General features: G+C 39.5%; 1 protein-coding gene across 3 annotated transcripts in view; it reads right to left on the bottom strand.

Moving 5' to 3' along the window:
- Nucleotides 1-2015: 2015 nt before the first annotated feature.
- Nucleotides 2016-25466, bottom strand: part of PIEZO2 (piezo type mechanosensitive ion channel component 2) — a 286565-nt gene continuing 263114 nt past the window's right edge. For all 3 annotated transcript variants that reach the window (XM_077184102.1, XM_054635188.2, XM_077184105.1), the window contains 16 exons: nucleotides 22826-23215; nucleotides 21242-21500; nucleotides 20542-20724; nucleotides 19868-20120; nucleotides 18987-19119; nucleotides 18411-18558; nucleotides 18083-18297; nucleotides 16189-16347; nucleotides 14734-14881; nucleotides 12045-12233; nucleotides 11526-11618; nucleotides 10235-10407; nucleotides 8747-8863; nucleotides 6712-6791; nucleotides 5251-5419; nucleotides 2016-4384 (listed from right to left, as the gene is read on the bottom strand). In XM_077184102.1, the coding sequence (XP_077040217.1) occupies nucleotides 4132-4384; nucleotides 5251-5419; nucleotides 6712-6791; nucleotides 8747-8863; nucleotides 10235-10407; nucleotides 11526-11618; nucleotides 12045-12233; nucleotides 14734-14881; nucleotides 16189-16347; nucleotides 18083-18297; nucleotides 18411-18558; nucleotides 18987-19119; nucleotides 19868-20120; nucleotides 20542-20724; nucleotides 21242-21500; nucleotides 22826-23215 (2962 nt within the window). In that variant the 3' untranslated portion in view covers nucleotides 2016-4131. The remainder of the gene's footprint in view (nucleotides 4385-5250; nucleotides 5420-6711; nucleotides 6792-8746; nucleotides 8864-10234; nucleotides 10408-11525; nucleotides 11619-12044; nucleotides 12234-14733; nucleotides 14882-16188; nucleotides 16348-18082; nucleotides 18298-18410; nucleotides 18559-18986; nucleotides 19120-19867; nucleotides 20121-20541; nucleotides 20725-21241; nucleotides 21501-22825; nucleotides 23216-25466) is intronic.

Genomic DNA, 25466 nt, shown 5'->3' with positions numbered 1-25466 from the left:
GCCAGGAGAGGCAAGGAGAGATGTTTGCTGGTCCCTTCCATGGCTTGCTACTTGTGCAGCACATTCCTGAGACAAATCTTGAAGCTAAGATGTGAATGATTTCTCATACAATGAACTTTATCAACTTGAAACACGGGATTGAAGGATGAATCATTCTCACTGAATGATTCTGAATACTTGTTTCTTCTCCAGTTCTTTTTCTACTGTCTTAATTGTCCACCTTAACTCTTAATATAACCTAAAAACACCTGTAGCCCTTCAGTTCAGTGGGTCAGGACTTGTAGGTCCTGCTCCCTTGGCTGCTGAACAGGAATTTGCCTTTCCTATTGCATGCTCACAGGTTGCATTTCTCTTGTTCTCCCCAAGCTTTTAATAAAGCATTGGATTTCCTCTGGTTTCCTTCCTCAAGAAGGAAGCCACAAAATCTGATCTAAAATAGCCCATATGCACCCAGAGTAGAAACTCTGTTTAAATATCACATAATGCCAGGCAGAGCAGCCACAGTCTTTATCTATCTATCTATCTATCTATCTATCTATCTATCTATCTATCTATCTATCTATCTATCTATCTATCTATCTACCTATCATCTATCTGCATTAACTACCCAGGCTATAAGCAGTTTATCAAATCAGGGAAAACTGTGAAAGCTTTAATTACACAGTGCAAGCTGAACCTTTTGCCCTGTCACACAGGCATGTGAGAGTTCTGGGATGCCTGGTGGTGCAGCTGGGTGTGTTGTCAAAGCACTTGTCCTTGCTCTGACTTACAAACTCACACCACTGCCTGCGTAAGCACATGCAGGTTTCTAAATAGAGCCAAGGAAAACAAAAGTGCAGCTGAAATCTGCTTCTTCTTCTGCTTTAAGGAGTTATGTCTGGACTATTGATGGGCAGAACAAGGGAGCTAATGCATCCACAGACTGGGAAAGCACACCAGCAGGTTACTTTGCATCTCTGACAGGATCTTAAAATCGTGACATTATTCAGATTGCAAGGGACATCAGGAGATTTCAGATCAAACCTACAATCCAAAGCATGGCCACTTAGAACAGGATGCTTGGGGCTTGATCAGCCAAGGCTGAGGATCTCACAGCTTCTCTGGACACTTGCTCCAGTGTTTGATTGCCCTCATGGTAAAAATAATTTTCCGTTTATTTAATCAGATCTATCATGCAGTTCTGCAGAGACTGGCTTTTCTGTATCTCACTATCAGGCAGCTGTAGGTACCAATAAGCTTTTCCATGGGACTTCTCTGTTGTGAGGCTGAGCAAGCCCAGCTCCGGCAGCCTCTCCTCTCATGTTGTGCTCTCAGCTGCCTGCTCAGTCCAGTATGTCAATATGCACTGGAGCCCCCAAAGCTCCATGCAGTTCTCTAGGTGTGGTCTCACAAGTGAGAAATAGAAGGGACTAATAAATTTCCTTGACTTTCAGCTGTGATCCTGTAAGTAAAGCCCAGCATGCTGTTGGTTCCCTTTGCCTCAAGAGCATGCTGCAATTCCCACCCCTGGTCTTGTCTCTTTTTATTCTAAAGCTGTTCCCAACCCGTCTACCTAGTCTGCATTGCTATAAGGGTTAGTCTGCCTCAGAGGCAGGATTTTTCTGCATTTGCCCGAGCTCATGAAGTACCTGGCAGATAATTTCTCCAGCCTCCTGAGATCTGCCTTTCAAGGAAGTCCTGCCCCTGCTGTTGCAGCTGCCCAGCCCACGCCCCAGGAGAGAGCTGACACGCTCATGTTATTGCAAACCTCCCCAGACCAAGGTTCACTGAAGTCCACACTGCTGAAAGGGCACTCTGTTGTGTCCTCCAGGATGCTAATAAAGATGTTAGATGGTACTGGTCCCAGTACTGACCACCTAGAATGCCCCTGGAAATTGGCTGCCAGTTCAATTTTATCTGGACAGCTGGGCTCAAAGGATGATCTGGTACACTCCTCACCCATTGCAGGTAGCTACCCAGTCCAGATCAGTGATTTGACTATAGGCTGTTTTAAAAAGAAATAAATTAAAAAAAAAAAAAAACCAACAGAAGAATCCTTTTATTTTCAAAGTTTGATCAATCCATGAAAGAAAGAGCAGCACATTTTTTGCAAAGCCCAAATAACTGTACAGCTCATTCTGAAGACAGATTATTTTTCCCAACAAAAAGGAAGTGCCTGTTGAAGAGAAGGAACCAGGAAGGGAGCTGGGACCAACTGTGGCCAGCATGGTTCTGCTGGCTGGTACCTTTAGAAACACACTGCATCCTTCACACTTCTTCCAGTGTTCATCTCCTTAAAATCACTGAACACCCAGGTGAGGATCCATCCAGCTATAAAGGACATTTTAGCATCCCTGAGTGCTACGTCAGGGCTGCCCTGTATATTTCAATTTTCATTCACAGGACCTGTGGAAGAAATGGAGCAAAACTTTGCAGGGGGGAATGCTGCCTGGGTATATGAGCAGCCACCTTTTCACTTCAGAGGAAATCAGGTTGTCTTCCAGTGAGTTCCAGTCATCAAATTATTTTATTGTTACAATATCATGAAGCAGATTTTATTTTGTGCACGTCAAGGTGCTCAAAGTGTTAGTTTTCACAGTATAGAATGGATGTGACAGCATTTGTCATGGAAGCACTCAGCAGAGTATGTTTCAACTTCATTTAGTTGTGCTGTTTTATGAAGTTCTGCAGTAAAATGTGCCAGCAAATTATGTTAGTTTCTTTCTGGTGATTAACTAATCATTCATATAATAAATAGCAGCTAACTACAAGAAAGAGATTTATTTGTCACAGATTAAGAAGAATGTCAAACTTTTCCCATTTCATGTAAAAAGGCAGAGGAAAAAATACTTCTAAAATGACTTTGCAACATGTGCTTTATTTTAAGTCATTACTGAATCAAAACTACAAGTATATCCTTTAAACATACCCTACCCACTCAATTACTTTTTTTCTTTTTTTTTTTTTTTTTTTTTTTTTTGACATGGAAAGAAACCTACACTGCAATGGTAAATTTTCATGCTGCAATGAGCCATTTGCTTCACTAATAATAGCAATTAAAAAAAAAAAAAGGGCATTTCTCAAGCTCATATGTATGTCTATATTTGGGAACTTAAAAAAAAAACCCGTCTCAGATGTAAAAATGTGACTTGGAATATGTAAACATTTTTGTATACCTGAAACACTGGAAGAAGAATATCAGCTAACAGCAAAACAAGAGTTGCCTTAAATCATCGAAATGGGAAAAAGCATGTCATGGGGAGCAGAGAGAAGCACACACTACTCAGTCTTTAAAGGGTTATAAGAAATGAAGTAGCACATTAGGTCATCGATTTCACTTTCTTTTCTCATCCAATGGAAAGCAGTAATGCTGAAGAGAATGGCCCAGCAGAACACCCCATAATTCAATAATTATTCTAGCCATTAGTTAATCTTGACGAAGTGTCAAGTTTCAGTTGCTTTTTCCTGAGAAAAGTCATTGATGTTTGGTGGAAATGTCTCCTGTGACTGTACAAATAAAATAAGGCATTTCAAGAGACTGTTACTTGTTTTCTGACTTGTTTTTACTTTTTTGCTGACAGAGGCTTGTCCACAGTGTCCTTTGTACATCAAAACCTCTACTTTTCTACAAATGGGTATGGCTAGAATGTCTTCAGTTCCCAGTGTGGCCCTGGGTGCTGGGTGTCCTGAAGGCTCGTCAGTGTCCCATTACTGTAGCTTGAAAGTCAGTGATGTACAACAGCATATTGCACAATCCAAACTGTGTGGCTCCAGAGAGGATTAAGAAGGTACACTGGAGTCATCTGTGGGTTCACTCCTTTCATTTCTCTCTAAGGTGTAATGGTTGTCTGGAAAATTAAATTAGCCAGACAAAGATGCAAACTTTTTGCTGATTAAATTACAAAGCAGTCCCCAGATTGTAGAGGAGTGGCACATTAAAAATAACAAATCATTCAACCTTCTTCACTGTTGATCCTTAATTTGAAAGGCAGCATGGATTCCTAAGGCTGTAGCTTCCAGGATTCCTTCAGTGAAAAATCATTGCTACCCAACTATAAAAGGCTTAGCTCTTAAGAGAATATTGTGCTTTTTTTCTTTTTCCTTTAAAATTCAGATTTAACCAACTTGATTTGCAATGTGATGCCAAAGAGATCAATTTGTTTTTTCCCTAGTCCACTTGATCATAGTCTCTGGTGAGCGATACAGGAATATTAGCTTGGCGTACAGGTCTTCCTCTAGTTCCAGTTCTCCAGTCTCTCGCACCAGGAAAATGTCAGTGCACAGCTTCAGGATTCGGTCTACATTGGGCAGCTCCTCAAACATGATGGAGTGAGAGATCCCACTGAAGAATTCACGGACAAACTTCCCTATCACCAGGACAACTGAGGCATACAATCCCATAATGCTGAAAAGAAAGAAAGGAAGGGTTCAAATCGTGCCTCATAAAAGGGCAGCCAGGTGTGAGGAAGCTCATCCACATGGCTAACTGTAGTCTGTCAGTGGGCTGAATGTCAATTTCTAATTAGGGTCACGTTTCTGCTGTGCCACAGCATGAAGGAAAATAAGATCTCTTCAAACACCTCACAAATCTGGAATCATAAACAGCTGAGGCTGCTGACTTAAATTCATTGACCCCAGTTGCTGATGGTCGCATGTCCTGACTGCTACAGCTTGGAAATCACAATTGGAAATCTGACAGCAGGTAAAGGCAAATAATCGGTCAGGTTTTATATCTTACATTTTTTATTAAGGTATATGTAACTGGTGACAAACTAACATTTACCCTGATAATCTTTCTATGGGGACTTCTCCAAGATCCTACCAGAAGAGTGTATCTCCTGGGAATGCTTAGTCTCCTGCCTTCCTCTGTCTGTGGAGATGTATTTTATAACTCTTTCACACCCAGGGTCCTGGCTACAAGATTGGGTAGGTCACCAAAACCAGGCAGAGTTCAGGCAGAACCCGACCTGCAGCTGAACTAACATATTTTGAGTTATTTCTCTTCAGTAGGAAATTGGTGTGAAGGGTGCTTCTGTTTTTATTCCCACTGGAGAGCATTATCTGGGGTAATACTAACTGTGCAAACATTAACCCTTCTACAGATAATATTAATAGACGTGGATTTGAAAATCTCACAAAACCCCTTTTCAAAATGTTGTAATGTTCAAACACTCCAACAAGGACAAAAAATATACCCCCAAATCAGCAAATAGTCACTTCTACTTCTATCTTATGTACTTTATTTAATTTTATGTAAAGATTTCCTCTTACCCATAACCAGCCAAGAATCCAAGGCTTGGTGGACTGACTTTATCACTGAATATGAAGAGTTCAAGACTCTCATGAGATGTTTTATGTCTTTTCCCAAGCTGATTCAAAACCCACCATTCTTCAGATGCATTTTTGACAAGGGAAACTGTAATATTTTCCCACTTGCAGTCTATTGAAAAAAAGAAGTGTTAATATATATACAACAAGAATTGCAAAAATCAAACATTTTGAGACAGATACTTCAAACATCTGCATTATAAAATGACTGAACAATGCATAAGCAAAATTCTTCTAATGCCATTTTACATATGCAAAATTATAAAACCCAGACTTCTGTGTTTTTTCTTCTGCAAATCTTATCTGAAACTGCATTAAATATTTAAAATATTTCATATCACCTACATACTCTTCTGTACAACTGTCAAATAATTTTGGTATTTTCAGGCCAAAATATCAATAGCACTCATCACTTCTGCATTTCAGACTTATAGAAACACATTGAACCTGGAAAGGTAGCAGTCAGCTTTTGTATCTTAAAGGGAAGCTATCACCATAAACCATTTGTGTCTGATATAAAAGATAGTATTCTCTTGTACCAACAAAAGGGTGCTATCCTGTTTTATGCATACTGATCACACAGACAGGAAATGAATTCTGGTCCTCCTGAGAGTACATTAGCAGTGTATACATTAAAGCCCTTTCAAAGAAACTCTGATTAGGGACCTGAACAATGACAGTGAAGCACTCTAGAAGAAATAACTTATTTCTGCTCACAGAGCTGGGTTCAGAATTATTTTTCTTGATGAACCTTGGCAAGAACATACTACATAGCACTACTACTATTACATTCAAACTCCAAATTTAGCCTCTGTTGAGAAAATTGCTCTTGGATAAAGACTTGTTCCTACTATTCCAACCCAACAGGTTTTTCACACGTATGTATGTGCATGGGTGCATGTATTCTGTATGTCTGTGAGTACCTGTATGAATTCTGAAATTCAATGAGTTATTTAAAGTGGATTCTTTGTAGCCAATAAGGAAGGAATAGCTTAGAAAACCACAAAAATAATGCAGTGTCATTATTTAAGCTGAGGAGCTGCATTTGCAGACATGCCAAACTACTGACTGTTCACGGTAAGGTTGCAGGGAGATGTGGAGAAGTGAAACTTGTAATCACTTACACATAAAACAAAGGAAAAGAGGTCCTAAAGCAGACTTGAAGAAGATGGACTTCATCCTTAGAGTCCTTACTGTTAAATCCAAAGCTAGAATACATGGAGATGCATTTTCTGCCTTATACTGTATTACCTTATCTCTCCTCAAGCTTGCAGACACCAAGTAAAAACCATTTAAAGTGCATTTAACACTGAGGTGCCCCATAGCAGCAGTGAATATACAAGTGTGAGTGCTGCCTTGTACTTCTTTAAGCTATATTCTGTTTTCCATGGTCTGGAGACATACCTTTCAATAGCTGCTTTATGGGTTTTGCCAGAGAATCACTAGGAGCCTTGATGTAGTATGGATACACTTCCTCTAATGTTCTGGAAAAAAATGAAAAATAAAATATTTCATATTTTTATACCTCTAAAATAATTTAGAAACACCTAACAGTGCTATACACAGTTCCCACTGATTCTTGTCTTAAATTATGACTCTATAATGTTCAGGTGTCACATCTGAAAATTAACTGGATTTTTCAGCTATGTTTTTTTCAGAACTTCAGCAGAGAGTTCTGTCCATAATGTCACCATCCACACACCATGAATTCCACATAGCTGGGGCACATGTTTGCACGGAATGCAGACTTTTAATTTTGTTTCCCTTTTTAAAAAAGCTGATTTTATAGTTAGCAATAAAGTATATAATAAAGGCAGCACATTGCCAGTAGTAAACAAGCTAGAAAAATATGTTGTGAGCACAGCTATTACTTCAGAATTGCAAGGTGTTTCAATAATAACACCTGAAAAGAATGAGAATTTTTGCCAGAATTTTTCATTGGGAAATATTTTCACAGCTTTTATGTGGATTTCAAAATTCTAAAGAAAGATATTTGTAAAAGTTCTTCCACTGTACTCAAAATCAAATCATCTTGAGTGGGAATAAATTACCAGTATCTAGAGGGAGACACATTTCCTTAAAAGCAGAGACACTATCCTAACATTTTCCTCAAATGACTGAAAAATTCCAGGGAAGAGGAGCTCTCAGATAAATCCTGTTACACTTGGCTACATTGCACACACCAGGCTGAGGAAGAACAAGGGTGGCAATTGAAAATCCCTTCTGATCACTCCAACAGGTCCAAGAAAAGGTCAGCAGCTGAATTGTCCCAGCAGAGGTGGCAGAAAGCCTCCTGCAGAAGTATCTGAATGGCTAATAGCTATCACAACCATTTCTCCTTCATGACCAAGTAAAAAAAACCTTAAATCTATAAAACTACTGCAAGACAGGCAAATGCAGCTATATTGTCTATGTTACTGCTTGCCTTTTGCAAAGAGAGAATTATGAATTAATTAATTCTTCCCACAAATGAGAAAAATCTACCCTCTGTGGCCCTACATCACCTCAGGAAATATTGCTGTATCTTCACAAAGCAGAAAAGAGGCATCAAGTATTTTTAATTGCAATGATCACATGTGCAATAGCAGTCTGCATGTATGAGTGTGTGTGGGTGCAGAAAAACAGCTGTGCACAGAAAAGGCAAATCTAATTTCTACCTACTAACAGATAAGAACCCCTCAGAGTTTTCACAATCTCAGATGGTCTCAGCTTAAACTTTTCAACTCCTTTGGCCACAAATCAGATCAAGTGGCCTTCAGGGATGATGTGTTGGCTTAGCAGTACTTAGAAACTACTGCTGTAAAGTAGTCCCCAGTGACAAGGTGGAAGAGGAAGAACCAGACTCTTTTCAGATCTAAAAGGAGTCACCACTGTGGTTAATGCTATAAAGATATATCTGTAGAATAATGTTTGATATCATATGAAGTGCATGCCTTGTGAATTTCCATCACAGGAAAAGATCTGATGCCAGAAATGACTGCAGATGTTACCCTTTGACCGCAGTGATTTAACACTTCCTCGCCAATCTAGTACTATTCAGGAGTAACAATGTGAGATACAGTCTGGATATTTATTTAGAACAAAAAAGTCTTCAATACAACATCCTCAGATCAAGTTGGACTGATGTAACTCAAAGATGAGTTGAACTAAGAATAGTGAACTTGTGCTTATCCAATAAATCAAAGAAAAGTTACTAATAGCTTCACCATGCTTGTCGTTGATGATCCTGTGTTCAGGGTCCTCTCAGCCTACATTTATAATAGGAAACAAGTTTTCACCTTTAATACTACTATTACCTGGTTTCAGTGCTCTTGGCATCTGTTATTAGAGGGGGATAGATGGGCAGACAAATGAAACATTTGCACAAGCTTGACCACCTTGGGAAATCAGGCTTCAAAGGGGAAAGTTTGCATATAAATAGAAAAAGAAAATAACTTACACCTTTTCCGGTTGATTTTCAGCCATCATTGTAGCAATATCTATTCTGGTATGTTTTTTTAGTGGGAAGGTAAGTTTATCTGATGCTATTTCAGCCTTGGCACCAAGGGAGAGATTCCTGTTGTAAGTAAAAGGGAAAACACATTGACAACCTTCAATGAGAGCATAACCTAAGCTGGGTGAGGCAGCTGCTGGGGGCTGCAGAGAAACACCCATGGTAGATGATGTGCAAAGGCAGAAAGCCTTTGTAAAAATGTATTCTGCCTCTGTGACACAACAGGACCACTTTCCTGCTGCTTGTGGCCTCCTGGGCTAGAAGAAAGGGAGCAGTCAAACAGAAGGTGACTGTGGTAAGTCCATAACATTTTCAGTCATTCGCGTTCACAGCGTATCCCACAAGATACAATTTGAGGGTGAAAAATGTCTCCTTGCACTAGTGTATGAATGCTTGTAGCCATGAAAGCATATGGGCAAACTCAGCAGCAGCACTAAAAATTAATGTAAGGCTCAGAAATGATGGAGTGATGTAATTCACTAGCTAATAGCCACTGCTTCTAGGAAAATAAGGGGGCGTGTGGGGGGGGATGTCAAATAAAGTTGCATTAAATTCATTATAAGCCTATTTTTGACTGTGGAAGAACGGACCCAGCATATCCAGAGCTCCCACAGCAAATAGCAGACTGATCTGCTTCTTGTGCATTGTCTTTCAACAATCCAGCTTCTACTTCCAAGGAAACATGTAAATAAGGAGGGTGCAAAGGAACTTGGATTCCATTGAGTGATGACTTAACTCTAATTTAATCCAGTAATCTACAGGAACCCCATCTGGCAGACAGTAGCCAGCAAATGACCTTGGTGACTGGGTGTGCTCTAGCCTGAGTGCAAAAACTTTATACTCCAGGCTGTCTCTTTCAAGAACCTCATTGTAAAGTCAGTTCACTGGGGCCAAAGAAAGCTCACATGAGCAAAGGTCTCAACAAAATGGATCTGTGGCATTGTTATGGTATTTGCACATAAAAATTGTTGCTGTCACTTCCAGACTCCCTTAATAAGAGGATGAAGGACTTCTGTTTGTATTTCTTCATAGGTTTTCTCCCTTAACTAGGTCTAAGTGAATACACTTTCCATAAATGTTAGCAAGGTTTTTATTAAGGCCCGTTCATTGGAACATTCGCACCTAAAACTGACTAAAAAATTCTTGCTTTTTCTTCCTTCCTTTCAAATCCCATTGAAAATTCCACCTGGACATTTTAAATAATCTATTTGGTAGTGGCTCTACTTTAGTTTTTGAGAACTGCAGGCAACAAATGTTTTCATGGGCAACAAAACTGACTTCTCTCTGTCTCTCTCCCTCCTACCCTCAGTGTTTTGCTCTGCCATACAATAGAATTTGCTAAAGAACTAAACCAAAAATACACTGTGAAACTGTTCTACTGAGCTAATGCTTGGCAAATGATCCATCCACCTGATAATAACTTTGTTTAATTACCTCTGAATGGTCCATGAAATAACTAAAGTGAAATCAGCATCAAAGTCTGTAAGTCCCTGTATCATTTTATTTCTACTGGGAGGGCTGATGGTCCATAAAGAGTTTGAATTTCCCTCCAGGTCTGCTCGAGTTATATCTTCTCTTGCATAGCCCTCTAGAAACTGCAAGGCAGCCTGTAGGTGCAGAAGAGGAAAAGAAAATTTCAGTGCAGTGATATTCACAAGACACAGAACCACATTTACCAGTCAGACAGGTTTGTAAATGTTTCATTAATTGTAAGTGCAGTGGTGCACACTGATTGTTTTCCTCAGGTACCAAGTGGGGCATGAGATAGGAAGGGGAATCAACAAAATATAGCCAAGCTAAAAAGGCAAAAGAAAAATGGCCTCATTGTTTGATGGCCATGTTGACTAAAGTGAGTCTGAAAGTTCATGAAACAAACTCTGTAGAGGGTATTTAAACTCGAGTTAAAATTTTACTCTGTCTTTTGTCAAGTATCTTTCTGCATAGAAAAGTGTCTGCAAAGGATGAACCAACTAGAACCTTGTAACTTCCAAATTCATCTAGGTTACAATATTAGTGCCATTGTACATGGGCTATGTGGTAGGATCTAAGATCAAATTCTAAGATCAAATTCTTTAATGAGCTAGTAGCAAGCACTTCTTTTAAAGTTATATCTGATCAAATGTTAGTTACATTAGTAATACAACAGCTCCTACTACTAGTCCTTTTCCTGAAGAAACTTGTGGAAACTGGGTGTGTTGCTCCATTAAACACTAAGACTATGCATAAATTTTTTTTTTTGACATTTTTATGTCAAAAAATTTCTAGGCTATGCACACTTTCTTTTGACAGCACCACCATTCCCCACTAGAAGGTGAAAGATGTGCACTCTAGAAAGGAGCATGGGGCTTAAAAGTGCATAAAGCACTGCTTTGTCCCCACAACACGTTTTCTTTGGCAGTACACAAATAACATCGCATCTCCCAAAGGTTTGGGTCATTTAGAGGAGAGGATTTCATTCAAACAACAGGACAATTAGGGTTTCTGCATTCCAGGATTTTGTGCAAAGATGTCTGCATTAATGGTAGCTTGTCTCACCATAACCCAGCGCTGTCCTGACAAATTATGTGTCTGAACTTTTTTTCATGCAAATCCTCTTTATAGAAATAGCTTCCAATTGATGACAGCACTGATGACCACTTACAACCACACAAACAAAACTCACAAAAGGCCTCCACGGAAACATGCACACATTTTTAAGAAATGAGGTATTTTACTTTTCACTTACAGTGTTACCCCTATAGCTTCTCAGAAAGTCATGGAACTCACTCGGATCCAAACTTTTGAGCTGATTCTGCTGAGCACTCATGGTAAAAATAGGCTGGGAAACAAAAGAACACATGCTTATCACATTTACTTCACATTGGCTGCTACATACACAGTCCAGCATCCTGTGCATCACAGTCCAAGACAATTATGGCACTCAATTCAATGAGACAATGCTATAATCTCCTTCCTCTGAGATGCAAGCTGCCTACAATTACCTTATATCTACTATGTGGACCTGTAGAATAATTTATTCAGTTTCCATTGGCAGTAGAGGCTGGTTTTGACTTGAAAATGATGATAATATTTTACATCAGTGATAAACTAGCATATTTTTAAACCCAAAAGGCGTTATTTATAGAAACTTGCCAAGTACCTTGCATAAAGCAGGAGAGCTCAATTCAATGGAAGGAAGAAGAAATGGCACAAGGAAATATAATGCAAAAAAGAGAGTTTGCTTTTAGTGTTTCTTCTTTTTTACCTGATAACCTCCTAGAGTTATTGTGATTGATACATCTAGAGGCTTGTTGGTGATGCCTGCAACAGATTTGATTAAAGACATGAAGAGCAGTGGGAACCAGACAATACAAATCAGCAAGACGATAATCATGCCACCCATTCCATACTTCACAACTTTCTTTTTCTTCTGGCCTCTTGGTTGGGGATATCTCTGCAAAAGCAAACAGCAATATGGTAACGTCTCTTCTATCAAAGGTACACTTTATAAGCTTTGATGAGTGAATATATAATGATCATAAGGCTTCCCATCTCATGTGGTTATTTGCTACCCCATTGTCACGACAGCTATTTTGAGATTTTTTTAGCCAAACCTGCACAGACACCCAATTTCTGATGGCAACAGAGAGAAGTGACAAGTGAATCCAAAATGTGTGTCCAGTGTGAAAAATATTGTAAACCTCTGTGATTTTGATTCTTCACAACCATAAAAAAAGAAGAATTTAGGTAGGATAATTTGATTTTTTTTTTGTCTAAGCGCTAGCATGAACTCACAAGAACAATATATAAAATAATAGCAGAAACAGCGATACAACAATTTGTTCCAAAATCTGCTATTATGAGGGACCCACTTTCTTGTATTTGCACTTCTGAAAAGTTCTATCACAAAACTCCTTAAGGCAGACTTCCTCTCACAGGTCTTGAAATGCTGCAAACTGTATATTGTGGCGGATGGGGGGAGCAGGAAAACTGCTTGCCAGCAACTGACAAATACAATCAGTAAAATTTCTGATATTGGCTACCTCCACATTCATTTCACACCTCACTTACAGTATTTCTAAGAGTTCACAGGCTTGATCCAATCTGTTTCTACACCGACTCCAATTAACTAACGTTAAAAATGTTGTTGCTGTTCCTAAAGTCTGGATACTGCTGATGTAACATCCTTCTCTTTCTTAGCTTCCGAGGACAAAAGTGACCACTTTTCTTCTCCCTTCCAAGCAAATCACATGGCATGTCTGTTCTGCCTTGCCCATAATTCCTGTCCTCCGCTATTTGCCTCATGATTGAATGCTCTTAATACTCTCGCCATCCTGTAAAATGTCTTACTTTCACTGTAATTTATTTTGGTGTAATTCTCTTACTGTGGTTTAACTCCACAGTGTTTAGTAGCCTATCCTCCATACATTGCATACCACATGTGCAAAATATATATGCACTGTACTGCACTGCACCTCAAACACCCCAGAAATCTGGCTTTCAGGAAATTGTTCTTGCTTTGCAACATGAATCCATAAAGCCCTAGGAGACTATTACATTTGTAATACAATGCTTTATTTAAAACCAATTATTTACTTTTCAGAAGCAGTGTATCAAGTCATTTGTCTCATGCTACAGAAAAGTATTTTCATTAAAATATCCTATCAAGTATATTATTATTATTATTATTATTATTATTATTATTATTATTATTATTATTATTATTATTATTATCATCATTATCAGTCTGGAGTAAATTAGTTCAGGCACTTCTAATGATGTTATAGAACATCTCAGAGGGACTCTAGCAGTCGAAATACTTAGGCATTCCCCTCAGTGAGAGAGAGAGAGAACAGAAGTACCTTCACCAATACTTGCAAAGTTTGTAACACAGTTATTTTTCTGTATGGCATTAGAACGTACATGCCAGCTTAGACATGGGAATCCTCCCATGTCAGATCTCTACTAAACATAATGTGAATTGTAGCATAAAAAAATGTGGTGAGATAGAGAGTCAAAGTAGAGCTGGGTTATTGCTTCCCCAACTCCTGAAGTTCTTCAGAACTCCTTCCATTCATGGCAGAAGTGGGAGTCACAGAGAAAAAGCCTATATGCATGATTTGTGTGCACTGTAGCTCTGAGTTAATCTACGTGATATACTTAGAAAGCCATTGCCGTTAAGAGACAGGATTATAATAAAAGTAGAAATACGTCAGTAACACTTAAAAGTAAATCCACTTCAATGCAGATGTAGAATTTCTGACTGGTTTGGTCACTCTTAAAATAATGTTTAATATCTTTTTAAAATTGGCAAAATGAGCAAGCATATGGTTGCAATCTTTATAGCAGTTACAAAGAATCCAGAATTTGCAAGTTTAATTTGAACTGAAGCTTAAATGATTTAAAGAGACTGAAATTTCAGTGAGACAAATGGTGGGTTTATCTGGCCTACAGTTCAGTTCTGGATGTGCAGGGACTCTCCTGGAATAAAGGAGCCAGCTGAGTTCTCTCTGCAGTCACATGAACCCAGTGTCCCTACACTGCAGGGCATGAGCTCTTGCTTCTACTGTGCTTTCTCCTCAGCTGCAGCTTCCCTGCTACTCCAGGTTACTCATTTAGTTATGTGTGACTGTGGGAATACCAGGACTTCCAACCCCAGCCTTGAAACCCAGGCATGCAATTAAACCAGCAGGCACATGCTTCTGGAGTTCATGTTAATGGTGGAAAAATCAGCTGGGCACAAAAGAGAAACTGTTTGAGGTTTCATTCACAGCAGCTGCCAACTAACATAAAGTACCCAACAGTTGGGATATTTCTGAACACCAGTGCCAGGCATATCTTCCAACAAACTTTTTGTGGTGGATTCCTCAATTGTTTAGGGACTCATGATTATTTCTCTTCTCTCCTGCACGGGGGAAGAGAAGGTCTGAATCACTCATATGGGGCTTCCTTACTTTTTCTGACTCTCGCCAACACTTCAGGATGAATATATGAGCATAGATATCCTCAACACAGATCCAGCTGGAAAGACTGAGAGTGGTATCAGTCCAAACCCAGTCCATTACTGCTCTCAGCTCGGTCAAAAATGGAACCAGGCGGAACCTGAAGGGAGACCACAGCAGATAACTTGTCAGAAACAGGGGCATCACATCAAACAAGCACAGCACGTGTATATATGACAAAAGGGAGAATTAAGACAGCATGAAAAGAGATTAATTGGGGATTCTGTAAACACAAATACAATCACATCCTTGTTTTACTCTAGATCTTGCCAGGCCATAAATGTGCTCATGCATCATTATATCCATAATTGTGATTGAGCCCCTGATGGAATAGTACAAGATTTCCTAGATTCCTCTGACCTGGGAGAGAAGCACATGGATGGGGCTGCAGGAGCACATGGGAGAGGAGTGGCAGGATGGTGGGATTAATTTAAACCACCAAATGTTGCATGGCATCTTTGCAGTAGGTGGGCAGCCCTCTGCTGCATATGGAACTGGGCTTTGTGACTCAGGATTAAACAGCAGAAGAAGGTGGGAATCAACAGCAAATCAACATGCAATGAGCAGCTGTTCACAGGGCATCATTCCCTTTCCTTGTCCCACACTTTAAAGAGTATTTAATGTGAGGAAAATTTTCTTCTGTAACTTTTACTTGGAATGCAAGAAGCCTATACTGCAAATACTGTGAAAAGGCTGAAATTATTCAATTTTTTTTTTCTGTGAATTACACATATGCTTCAAACTGGCTTAATCACAAGGCCACTGTAACAGTGTAAATGGAGGATGTGGTCTGCTTGTGTAAAACCACCTTTCACTCAGAGATAATGCTATGCCTGTTCCTTGCCCTAACTCCTGAGGAGTTTCAAATGTGCAACACTTTTCAAAGCAAACATATTTTCTTTTGTGCTTATTTTTAAGTTCCAGTTTCTGAGGTGTGTTGTCTTTCACTCCATTCCTTTCACCCACTGAGGTATAGCAGGTAGACCTGCTCCAAAGGTCTCTTTGGGATTTGACACCTTATTACTTTTTAGGACTGCAGAATAAACAACATTACCTGTTTTCTTGCACAATATGTAGCCCCTATTTCTGTTCACAAGGTGATTTCTAAGAAGTGTTGAAAATGTCTCTTTATTTCATAGGGGATTGAATGGCTGACTGGTATATCAGGCTTCTGGTTTCAGATCAAGAGATGGGATTTTATGAAGTTTGCCTTCATAAAATTTTTCTTTTTCTTGTGGACTACAGGGAATATATGGCATATACTGTGCAAAATTTACTGTACTGTGCAAAATTTACTGTCTTATTTCCAGCAGTCTGTGAAGAAAAGTCATGAATAACCGCCGCATTTCACTATAGCAGATCCTTATTACACAAAAGAAAGAAGAAAGGCAGTAAGTCTATGCTTACCCTTGAAATAAGAACAGGTTGACATAGTTATAACTTTTTGTGAGGAAGTTGCCAAGAACACGAGTTGGATATCCGCAGCGTATCTGATAAGCTGATAAGCCAAAATAAACACATTTCACAAAATACCAGAGCTGGGCAACTGTGTTCTGGCTAAATTTCCTGTAAAGGAAAAGATAAAGGAAAATTATGAGCTTTGTATCTGTGCATGACCAAATTAGCTTGAAATGGTTTTTTGCTCCTGGCAGTTTCCCCTTCCTGAGGTCCTGTGAAAAGGCCTTGGTTGCTGATCCCATGGCAGAGTTAAAAGAGTATTGGAAAGACACTGAATGAAAAAGTCTAAAACCAGCATCCACTGCCACCTCAGGCTCCCTAAATAGTGAAGGCTTTGGGCAATGCCCTCTCCCTCTGCATGCTGAAGGTCCCTTGCTGCCCAACATGGACCAGTCTTCCTCAGCACCCTTGATTGCCCAGCCCTCAGTGAGTCCTGGGCAGGGGCTCAATCAAGACAGCTTTAGTGGCTACTTGTGCTCATGGCAGCACCTCATACAGGAATTTAAGATGGAGTGACCTCTGAAAATATTTTCTGCTTGACTCAAGTCTTATTCCAACAAATAGTTCAGACAGCTCTTCACTTTCTCTTCTCCAGACTGAACTAACCTTCAGCCTCTCCTCACATGTGCCATTCTGGTTGTTATTCAATAGCACAGTGGATCTGCAGCAGATGCCTCATGATGCACAGCATTTTCCAGCCAGCCATAACCCAATATTTTCAATTAAATCCCACAGAAGCATTTTAATTAAGAAATTTGCAGGGGGCTCTAATCTCACTTAGAAGGAATACAGGATGTTTCAGATGCAGATTTGATATTAACAACTTGATATAGATTTCTCAAAAGCACAAAGTAAAAATTATTTTATTTCCTAACAATTCTCAATGTGCAGTAGATAAGAGATCCATTTGAAAAATCATTTTTTTTTCAAATTTGTGCACAATTGCTACTTCACTTTCTTTTTGAGAGGAAGTGAGACTTTTCAGTCTTCTTTTACACTATAAACCTATTTCTTTTTTCCCAGTAAAATAACTTGGGTGTTAATGAAGTGTAAGGTGCCCAGGTGATACACTCAATTTCCATGGATAGCAAATGGAGTGAGGGGAATACTTCAAGGCAACTTAAAGTAGGAAGAGGGGAGTTAGCCAAACACTATGGATGGAACTTTAACACCTCTGCACTGCAGACTGCAGTGGTCAGTGCCCTGAACCATGAAATGTTGAATGAAAAATGAAAATGAAATGTTAAATGAAAAATGTTAGATTTGGGAGTGAGCCTAACCAGGTATGCGACATAAAATTTCATGCAGCAGGGTGACCACTTCCACATCACTTCCAGAGCCAAGGGGCAGGAGCACAGGAGGAGAGCTTTGCTCTTCAGAACAGACACATATTTTAGACATTCCTTAGTTTAAGGAGATTTAAATCCACAGTTCACACATTTCAGGAAAGTGCTAAGTTATAAGTTACTCTGAGGGAGACATTTTCTACTCGCTCTTCTAAAGCAGCATGCAGCAGTCTTGGGAGCAGGGAATTGGATCAGAGGCCAACATTGTCTCAGCTGAAGGCTCTAATCACTCAATTACAGGCAATTTCTCTTTCACCTGCTTGCATTTTGGCCTAAACTGAGAATATTTCTGTACCTATATAACTAATTCTTCCTCAAACTTATATTGGCCACAGTTACTGCTGTGGAAATGCATTCCAAATTTCTGCTTAGAAATGAGGCAAAGAAGAAACCTGGTCATGATTCCAAAGCCTAGCATAAACATCCCCAACTGAAATACAAAGAACTTGGTAGAGCATCAGTATTCCACCCATATTGTTTCTTTATAAGGCTTATACCTTTCTGTCACTCCAGGCAAGATAAAGAACATCCAGAAATGTATTCCGAAAACAAGGATGACCTGGAAGATGACTTTTCCCATTACAGTCTTTTTGAGGTACAGTGCTCGATCTACCACCATGGTACCAAACTGAATGAGCACCATCACCAAAAATGCCTCTGGGACCTGGTCCTCTGATAATGAAGAGGTGATATCTGCTGCAGCAGAATGTTTCTGAAAAGCAAAATATAAGAGTGGTCAAGGAAAAAGAACACTGGCACGATATTTAGCATCTACAACACGTAAAGCCAGCTGAGGATTTACAGATAGATGCCTCTGTGACGTACCCCAAAAGCCCAAAATCCAAACACAATAATGATGAAGTCCACTGTATCTGCGAGGAACATCAGCACGTACACATCAGTCACTGCACTGTAGTCTGGATGAATAAGATTGTAGAAAAACTGTCTGATGGGCATGTACACCTGGAGAGTCCTAAAACAACATAGACCACAATGTGATTTAATAGCACATAACTTGCACTGAAGAAAGTAAAGGCTGAGAGTGATATGATTAATATTTTTAAAGATATCTAAGATCTACTCTGACAGCCTTCACAGGACTGCAGAGACACCAGTCCTTTGTTCTGATTGCTTCTAAACCACTGTATTAGGATTTGTTCAGTAGAAATATACACTGAATATACACAGCCAACCAAGGTCACAAGGGATATTTAACTTTTTTACCAGGCAGATGCTATTTTAACAACTGCTGATTTGTCTGATGTTCAGCTGGTGGGACATCTGCATACAACAAACACTTGAATTAACATCAGTAGTAGCCTACTCCCTTTAAAATGCTGGCTTACTGCTTTACTGTTTGGAACCTCCCCCCAAACCCACACAAGTCCTCATATTGCTCACTTTTTAATTGTAAAAGCCTTGGCTTTGATCATCTGTTCTCGAAACTTTTCCATGAGAAGCTCTTTTCTAGATTTTTGCTTGATGCTTAACACACTGCTTCCCTTCTGACTGCTGTTCCGTGTACTGGTACTTCCTGGAAAAAAGGGGAGCGAAAGAGAAGTCAATTCAAAAGAAAAGTTTAAATACTAAAGTTAGAAAGTAATAAATCTTGAGACTTCCATTTCATATGACTCCCACATTTGAAAGAAGCTTTGAAATGAATTCTTCTTTTTTCCCCCAGTATGATAAAATCTTGAGAGCATCCAGTAAAGGTTTAATCACTGGCAGATCAGAACTTGATTAATAGCTATAAAAGGAGAAAGCAGACTAGTGATAAAAGCAAGTATTTGATTGATCTGACTTAGTCACCTCAATTGGTATTATATATATTTAGGCTAGAGTATTCCTGCCCTTTTTACAAGATGAGACATGTAATCTGTTTCAATTTAACTAATAAAAACATTTTTTTAATTCAAGTGTCTACAAATGTAGATATGAAAAATACATGTGCTTTGCATTCCCTCTAGCTGGAGATTATGCTGGACCAGAATTTCTGGATCTGGGCCACACTGAGCATTCCTTTCCCAGCTTTTGGATAATATAATTTAGAAAACATAATGAATCACGAAGTATGGCTCTCCATTTGAACTTTAGGAGTGTGGTCAAACATGAAGGCTTGGAGTGTGTTCAAACATTGGTTCATATCCTATTTCATCACTGAGAAGCAGCAGGATTCAGTAGCCCCTGGGAGCTCCTCAGCAACCAGCCCAAGGTTTCAGTAGAAGTATCCTATGGGAAATGAACATTTGTCCTTCTAATCCCAGAAATGCCATGACATTTACCTCTCTTAGATCTGTGTGAGGAGAAGCTGGACCTGTGAGAAAGCTGGGATATGCTGCTAGAACTCTTCCTCCTGATGGCAGTCTGCTGCTCGGGGAAGTGGACATGGATGGACTCCACAGATGCAGCAAGATTGACAGATTTCAAAGAGGCAGAAGAGCCTCTCCTGCCTCCTGTCAGAGAGAGCTCATCATCAGTATCCTCTTTATTACTGGAGCTGTCTCCTTTCTCATCCTCATCCCACAATCCATGGCACTAGTGGAAAAACAAGAGAACGTATCAAGCCTGTATTTCTGTCACAGTATTTATCACAGGCATTGCTCAGCTCAGTCACGTGTTCACAAGGGAGCAGACAAATTCAATGTGTTGGGATTTCATAGAAACATTTAGGTTGCAGAATTTCTTTAAGATCATCAATTCAGCTGCTAACTCAGCAATGCCAAATCCACCACTAAACCATGTCCCTCAGTGCCACATCTAAATGTCTTTTAAACATTTCCAGGGATGGTGACTCAACCACTTCCCTGGGCAGCCACTTCAAATGCTCGATAACCCTTTAATGGAAAAAAAAAATTCCTGATAATCAAATTAATGACTTCTTTATATCACAAGACTGATTTTAAAATTAAAATTAAAAATTAAATATTAAATAAGAAACTACCTGAACCCAGATTACCTTTAAAATGGATCTGTGAAAAAATAGAGCAAGAAGCTGAACAAGATCGTAGTGCACATAACCCTCTTTCTTCTCAATGCCAATAATATTGGGTGGATGGTAAGGTTTATCTTTTGTGTAATCCACATGTTTATTCCAAGGAAAGAAGCCAAACTGGAAGAAGTATTTGATGACAATGGCCACCTGTTTGGAAACACAACACACTTGGGGTGTTTTATAAGCATGTCAGATATAATAGCCTCATGACAGTAAGAGGGATAAAATATATCTGCTTTGTCAGTTTTATGAGAACATAAACAAGCATGCTTATTACTGCAGAGGCATAACACCTCATGTTTCTCCAGAAATAAAGTCAATCAAAATTCAGCAGCAGATGATACTCAGTGGTACTTGAGATATCACAAGCAGTGGATTCTGTTTCTTGATTAACCATTACAAAGCAACAGTTTGCTAATGATCTGTTCTTGTGAGAACTGCTTTACATGCCAGGAAGGATATTGTTCATTGCAATGGAGGAAATAACTAACATGATCTTTCCATACCACAAAAATTTCTAAGGACTTTAGCAAATACTTGTATTACTATGATGGGCCAAAGGCCCAGCCCAGATCCCAGGGATCAAAACCAGCAAGGGGGCCATGCAAAGATTACAATTTCAGATTTCTGTGTTCAACGTGGGCTTGCAAAACCAGCAGCATACCTCAGTGTAGACAATGGCTGTCATCCAGAAGCGTTTGCTTGGCCGAGGAACAGACAGCATGGCCCACAGGAATATAAGGATGGGAAGCACCAGGGTTATCATGGAGGCAGAGATCATGTGGTTAAGGATGATCACAAAATAGCAAACCATTTCTGACCGGGCCACCAGCGTGTTGTACAGGGCATAAATAAGGAGCAAGACTCGAGGCTGACCGACGTAGAACTTCTCTGACTCCTCCAACTCATCATCATGAAACATCCTGTGAGGAGCAGAGTACAACAAATGAACTGAACATGAACTTCATAAGAGCTGCTTTTCAAATCGGTACTATTTTTCCTTTTGAAAAGTATTAAAATCTGCTGCTCAGTCCAATGGAAGAAAAAAAAAGGGGGAATTTGATATGATAATCAAATAGCCCGATTCTAAGCTCAGAAAACAAGAATTTCAGAAAAAATAACTAGAAACACTGTTCTGCTGGTTTTGAATTTATTCAGAAAGAGAATCAGCCTGGCCTAAGCACTTCTACAAACATGGCTTTCCTACAGCTGCCCAACCAACACATCTCAAGCAAATCACCCAATACTGGTATGGATTCACATCCCATTTATCAGCACAGATAGGAATTTAGAGAAAAAACAGAGGTACATCACCAGACCTATATTTTGAATTGTCCAGGGGCACAAGATTAGAACATAAAAAATACCCATGAGCATTAGATGTGCTCAATCTTCTGTTTATATGACTCAAATAAATAGAAATGGCAGCAACTTTCATATACATTCATAACCCTCTTAGCTTTTCATAAAGTTTCTTGGATTGAGAAGGGATCTTACCGAAAAGCAAAAATTGCTTAAGAAAACTAGAAGACAAGACACTGCATCTGGCAAAGTCAGATCTATACACCCTCTCTCTCCAGGTGCAGGCAGACTGAAAGGAAGTTCTGTGCTTTAATATTTTGCCCCTGCTTTTGGGGAAGCCCTCTCCAACTTAGTCAGGCCAGAGAGCAGCTGAAGATGTGCAGTGGCACCATCCCCACCTCAGTGCTGGTTGTGCTAGTGAGCACAGTGTCTAAGGGGCAAAGAAGGAAACATTCTCTCCCTTATGAAAGCACCTAGCAAGGTGGTATCCCTCCATAACCCTCAGCTCCCACTGGCTTGAACAAAAACTGCCAAAGGTCAGAGTTTCCCTTTCAGTAATCCAAAATAATTAAAGGAGAAACATTTTCCCAGATAGCCCTGGAGGAAACTCATTTGAAATCACAGCTGCCTGGAGAAGAGAAGCCCTCTAAAAGAATATTTAGAAAAGCTCTTGACCCCAAGACAATTGCAGCACAGAAATTCAATGCTAATCAGAATGATTAAATATGGCATCTAGGAAGAAAGCAGAGATTCCTTCCAAGATGAGTTTGAGTCACTTTAGAAATCTCTAATTAGAACAACTGCACAGGAAATGAGCTTCTTCCCTTAAACCAAACTTAGCACAAGGTCTGTATCAGAATTTGTATGCTAGTTCTGAAACAAAACCCCAAAGTAATAACAAAATTTTACACACTGTGATCAACAATTTTTCCTGGTTGATTCTTACTTGTTCAGGAGCAGCTCACTAGCTGTGAGCTCGTGCGTCAGTGGGGGCAGAATCCTGTCGAGTTTGTCCGTCCTACTGTCGTCCGGGCTCACCATCATGAGGCTCTTCCCAGCTGAGTCATCTGGGGAGCCAAAGGGAAGGTGTTCAAAGCTGACAGCTTTGCTGTAGGAAGGTGGAGCTTCCGCATTGCTGTCCACTGTGGAGTACAACGGCACATCGGTATCAGGAGTATATGCAGCTCCTTCTGAATCCAGGCTATAATCTTCCACCTCCTCTTCCTCCAACCTTGACGCAGAATGAGCTCCTTCTTCCTCGTGCTCCCCTTCTACCTCCTCAATGGTTTCTGTGGTTCCCTGACGGGAATAGAGCATGGTGACCTGTGTGGGTTCGCTGTTGGAGATGGATGAAGAAAGTCAGCTGAGTTTTACAAGACTCATGATCAAGAAAAGTTTGTTAATTGTACCTTTATGCAGACAGCTGAGCAACCTCATTGCATTCCCCAGCCTCCGAAGTTCGTATGATCTGGTAGAAAAGGTATTATCCTGAACTCTTCTTATACAGATGGAACATTCCCTAAATGACATCCCACTGAATTCACAGTGATTCACCATCTTTTAGCACCAGCAAGGGGCAAATTAATATAATCAACAAGAGAAACTACACTACCTTTCTGAAAGTAGTTCAAACAGAGTTCTGAACAGAGTCAACACTTGCTATTACATCTATTTAGGACATGCTCCATGTGAAGGAGCATGTGAAGGATAGGCAGCCATGGGATTCCTTCTAAACACAGTGCTTTTAACAACCACTGTATGAGTGTTGTACACAACTGGAACATGAACTGAACACACACATATCAACTCTGATTCAAATAAAAGAAGATGTAACTTGATAGCAGGAAGAAATACAAACCAAATTACAAAACTGTTCCAGTAACAGGGTATCTTGCTTACCTTTAGATTGCCCTATGTTCTTCAATACAGTCTTCCCTTTTACTTTACCTGCCTTTACTTCTGCATGTACCAATTTCTGGATTCAGCTCTCTGATGCACTCTGATCAGTTCTTTGCTTGATTCACCTTCCTTACTCTTGGCTTGGCAGAGATTACACAGTGGTTTGGGTATGAAGGTACCTTAGAAATCATCTACTTCCAGCTCCCCTGTCATGGGCAGGGACACCTCCCACTAGACCAGGTTGCTTAGAGCCCCATTCAACCGGAACTTGAACAGGGATGCAACATCCATAATTTCTCTGAGCAACCTGTTCTAGTGTCTCACTACCCTCTGAATAAATTATTTCTTCCTAAGATCTAATCTAAACTTGCTCTCTTTTAATGTAAAGCCATTTCCCTGTGCCCTATCACTCCATTTCCTGTAAAAAGTCCCTCTCCTGCTCTCTTGTAGACATCCTTTCAATACTGGAAGTTCACTCTGTGGTTTCCCTGGAACCTTTTCTTCTCCAGCATGAACTCTCTCAGCCTGTCTACATGGGAGGGGTGCTCCAGCCCTCTGATTACATTTGTGGCCTTCCCTCTCAAGTATTTTTTTACCTCTACTCTCTCTCTTTTTAGTCTCATTCCACTCCTTTTTCACAGGTTAGACAACAGGCACCAATTTAGTGTCTTTGTTGGCTGCATATTCCTGTATCTCAACAGAGACAAAGCAAGATTTCACATAGCTCCTATGAAATTAATGGGGCCATATTTTCACATAAACTATAATCTTTTAGAGAAAACTGGCATTAGTAAAGCCATCTGGTGCTACCATCTTCTGCCAAAATTAAAAATTAGGTTTCCTTTTTTTTTCTTTTACACTGCTTCCAAACTTATTGTGGCTATGTTAGGTCATGTTATTTATAGAAGAGTTTTAATTAGACCATGTAACACTTATGATGATGTGTGTTTGGATGATTCACAGTAGCACTCATACTGGTTAAAATGTACAAATTCAGAGAATCCCACAATTTCAAAACTGCTTGACTCAAAAATTTTTTCAAACAATTTCAAAACTGAAAAACAATGATGCAAAATTACATAAAATTTCAGGTTTATGATATTTATTAAACTATTGAAACACTGCTTCCCAATGTCATGTAAATCCCTGGGTTTTACCTGCTGAAAAGTGAATGAACAGTTCTGAACAGTTCATTCTCTTGCACTGGATATTAATATTATTTGCTTTTTTGTTATAGCTATTTTCCCTTTCCTAATTCCAATACCTTACTGTAAATCAATGGTAAAGTAATCACAACATATTTCAAAATCTTTCCTGTATGGAAAAAAAAATAAATTGAAAAACTGGCACAATGGTGCCTTAGTTTCTAAAATTACACATCTCAGTCCATATTTAGGGTAACTGATTAGCTGAGAAACTTAACTTCCAGCTTCCAATTTAAGAACAAGCACTGACTCAGTAACTCTGAAAATAAGGCACTTTTTTAGCTGAATAAATACAGCCTGTTTCTATACACTCAGTGTAATGTTGTGGAACAATGTTAAAAATACATGAATTGAGGGTGAAAAAACCCCCAAAAACCAGAACAAGAAGTGAAACAGCAAATGAATCCTAGATTATGACCCTGACTTTGAATCTCAGACTGTGCCATGACACAGGAGGGAGTAAAGCTTCCTGTAACCATGCAA

Source organism: Agelaius phoeniceus, chromosome 1 (assembly GCF_051311805.1).
Source record: "Agelaius phoeniceus isolate bAgePho1 chromosome 1, bAgePho1.hap1, whole genome shotgun sequence".
NCBI lineage: Eukaryota > Metazoa > Chordata > Aves > Passeriformes > Icteridae > Agelaius > Agelaius phoeniceus.
This window is presented reverse-complemented; position numbering and strand designations above follow the sequence as displayed.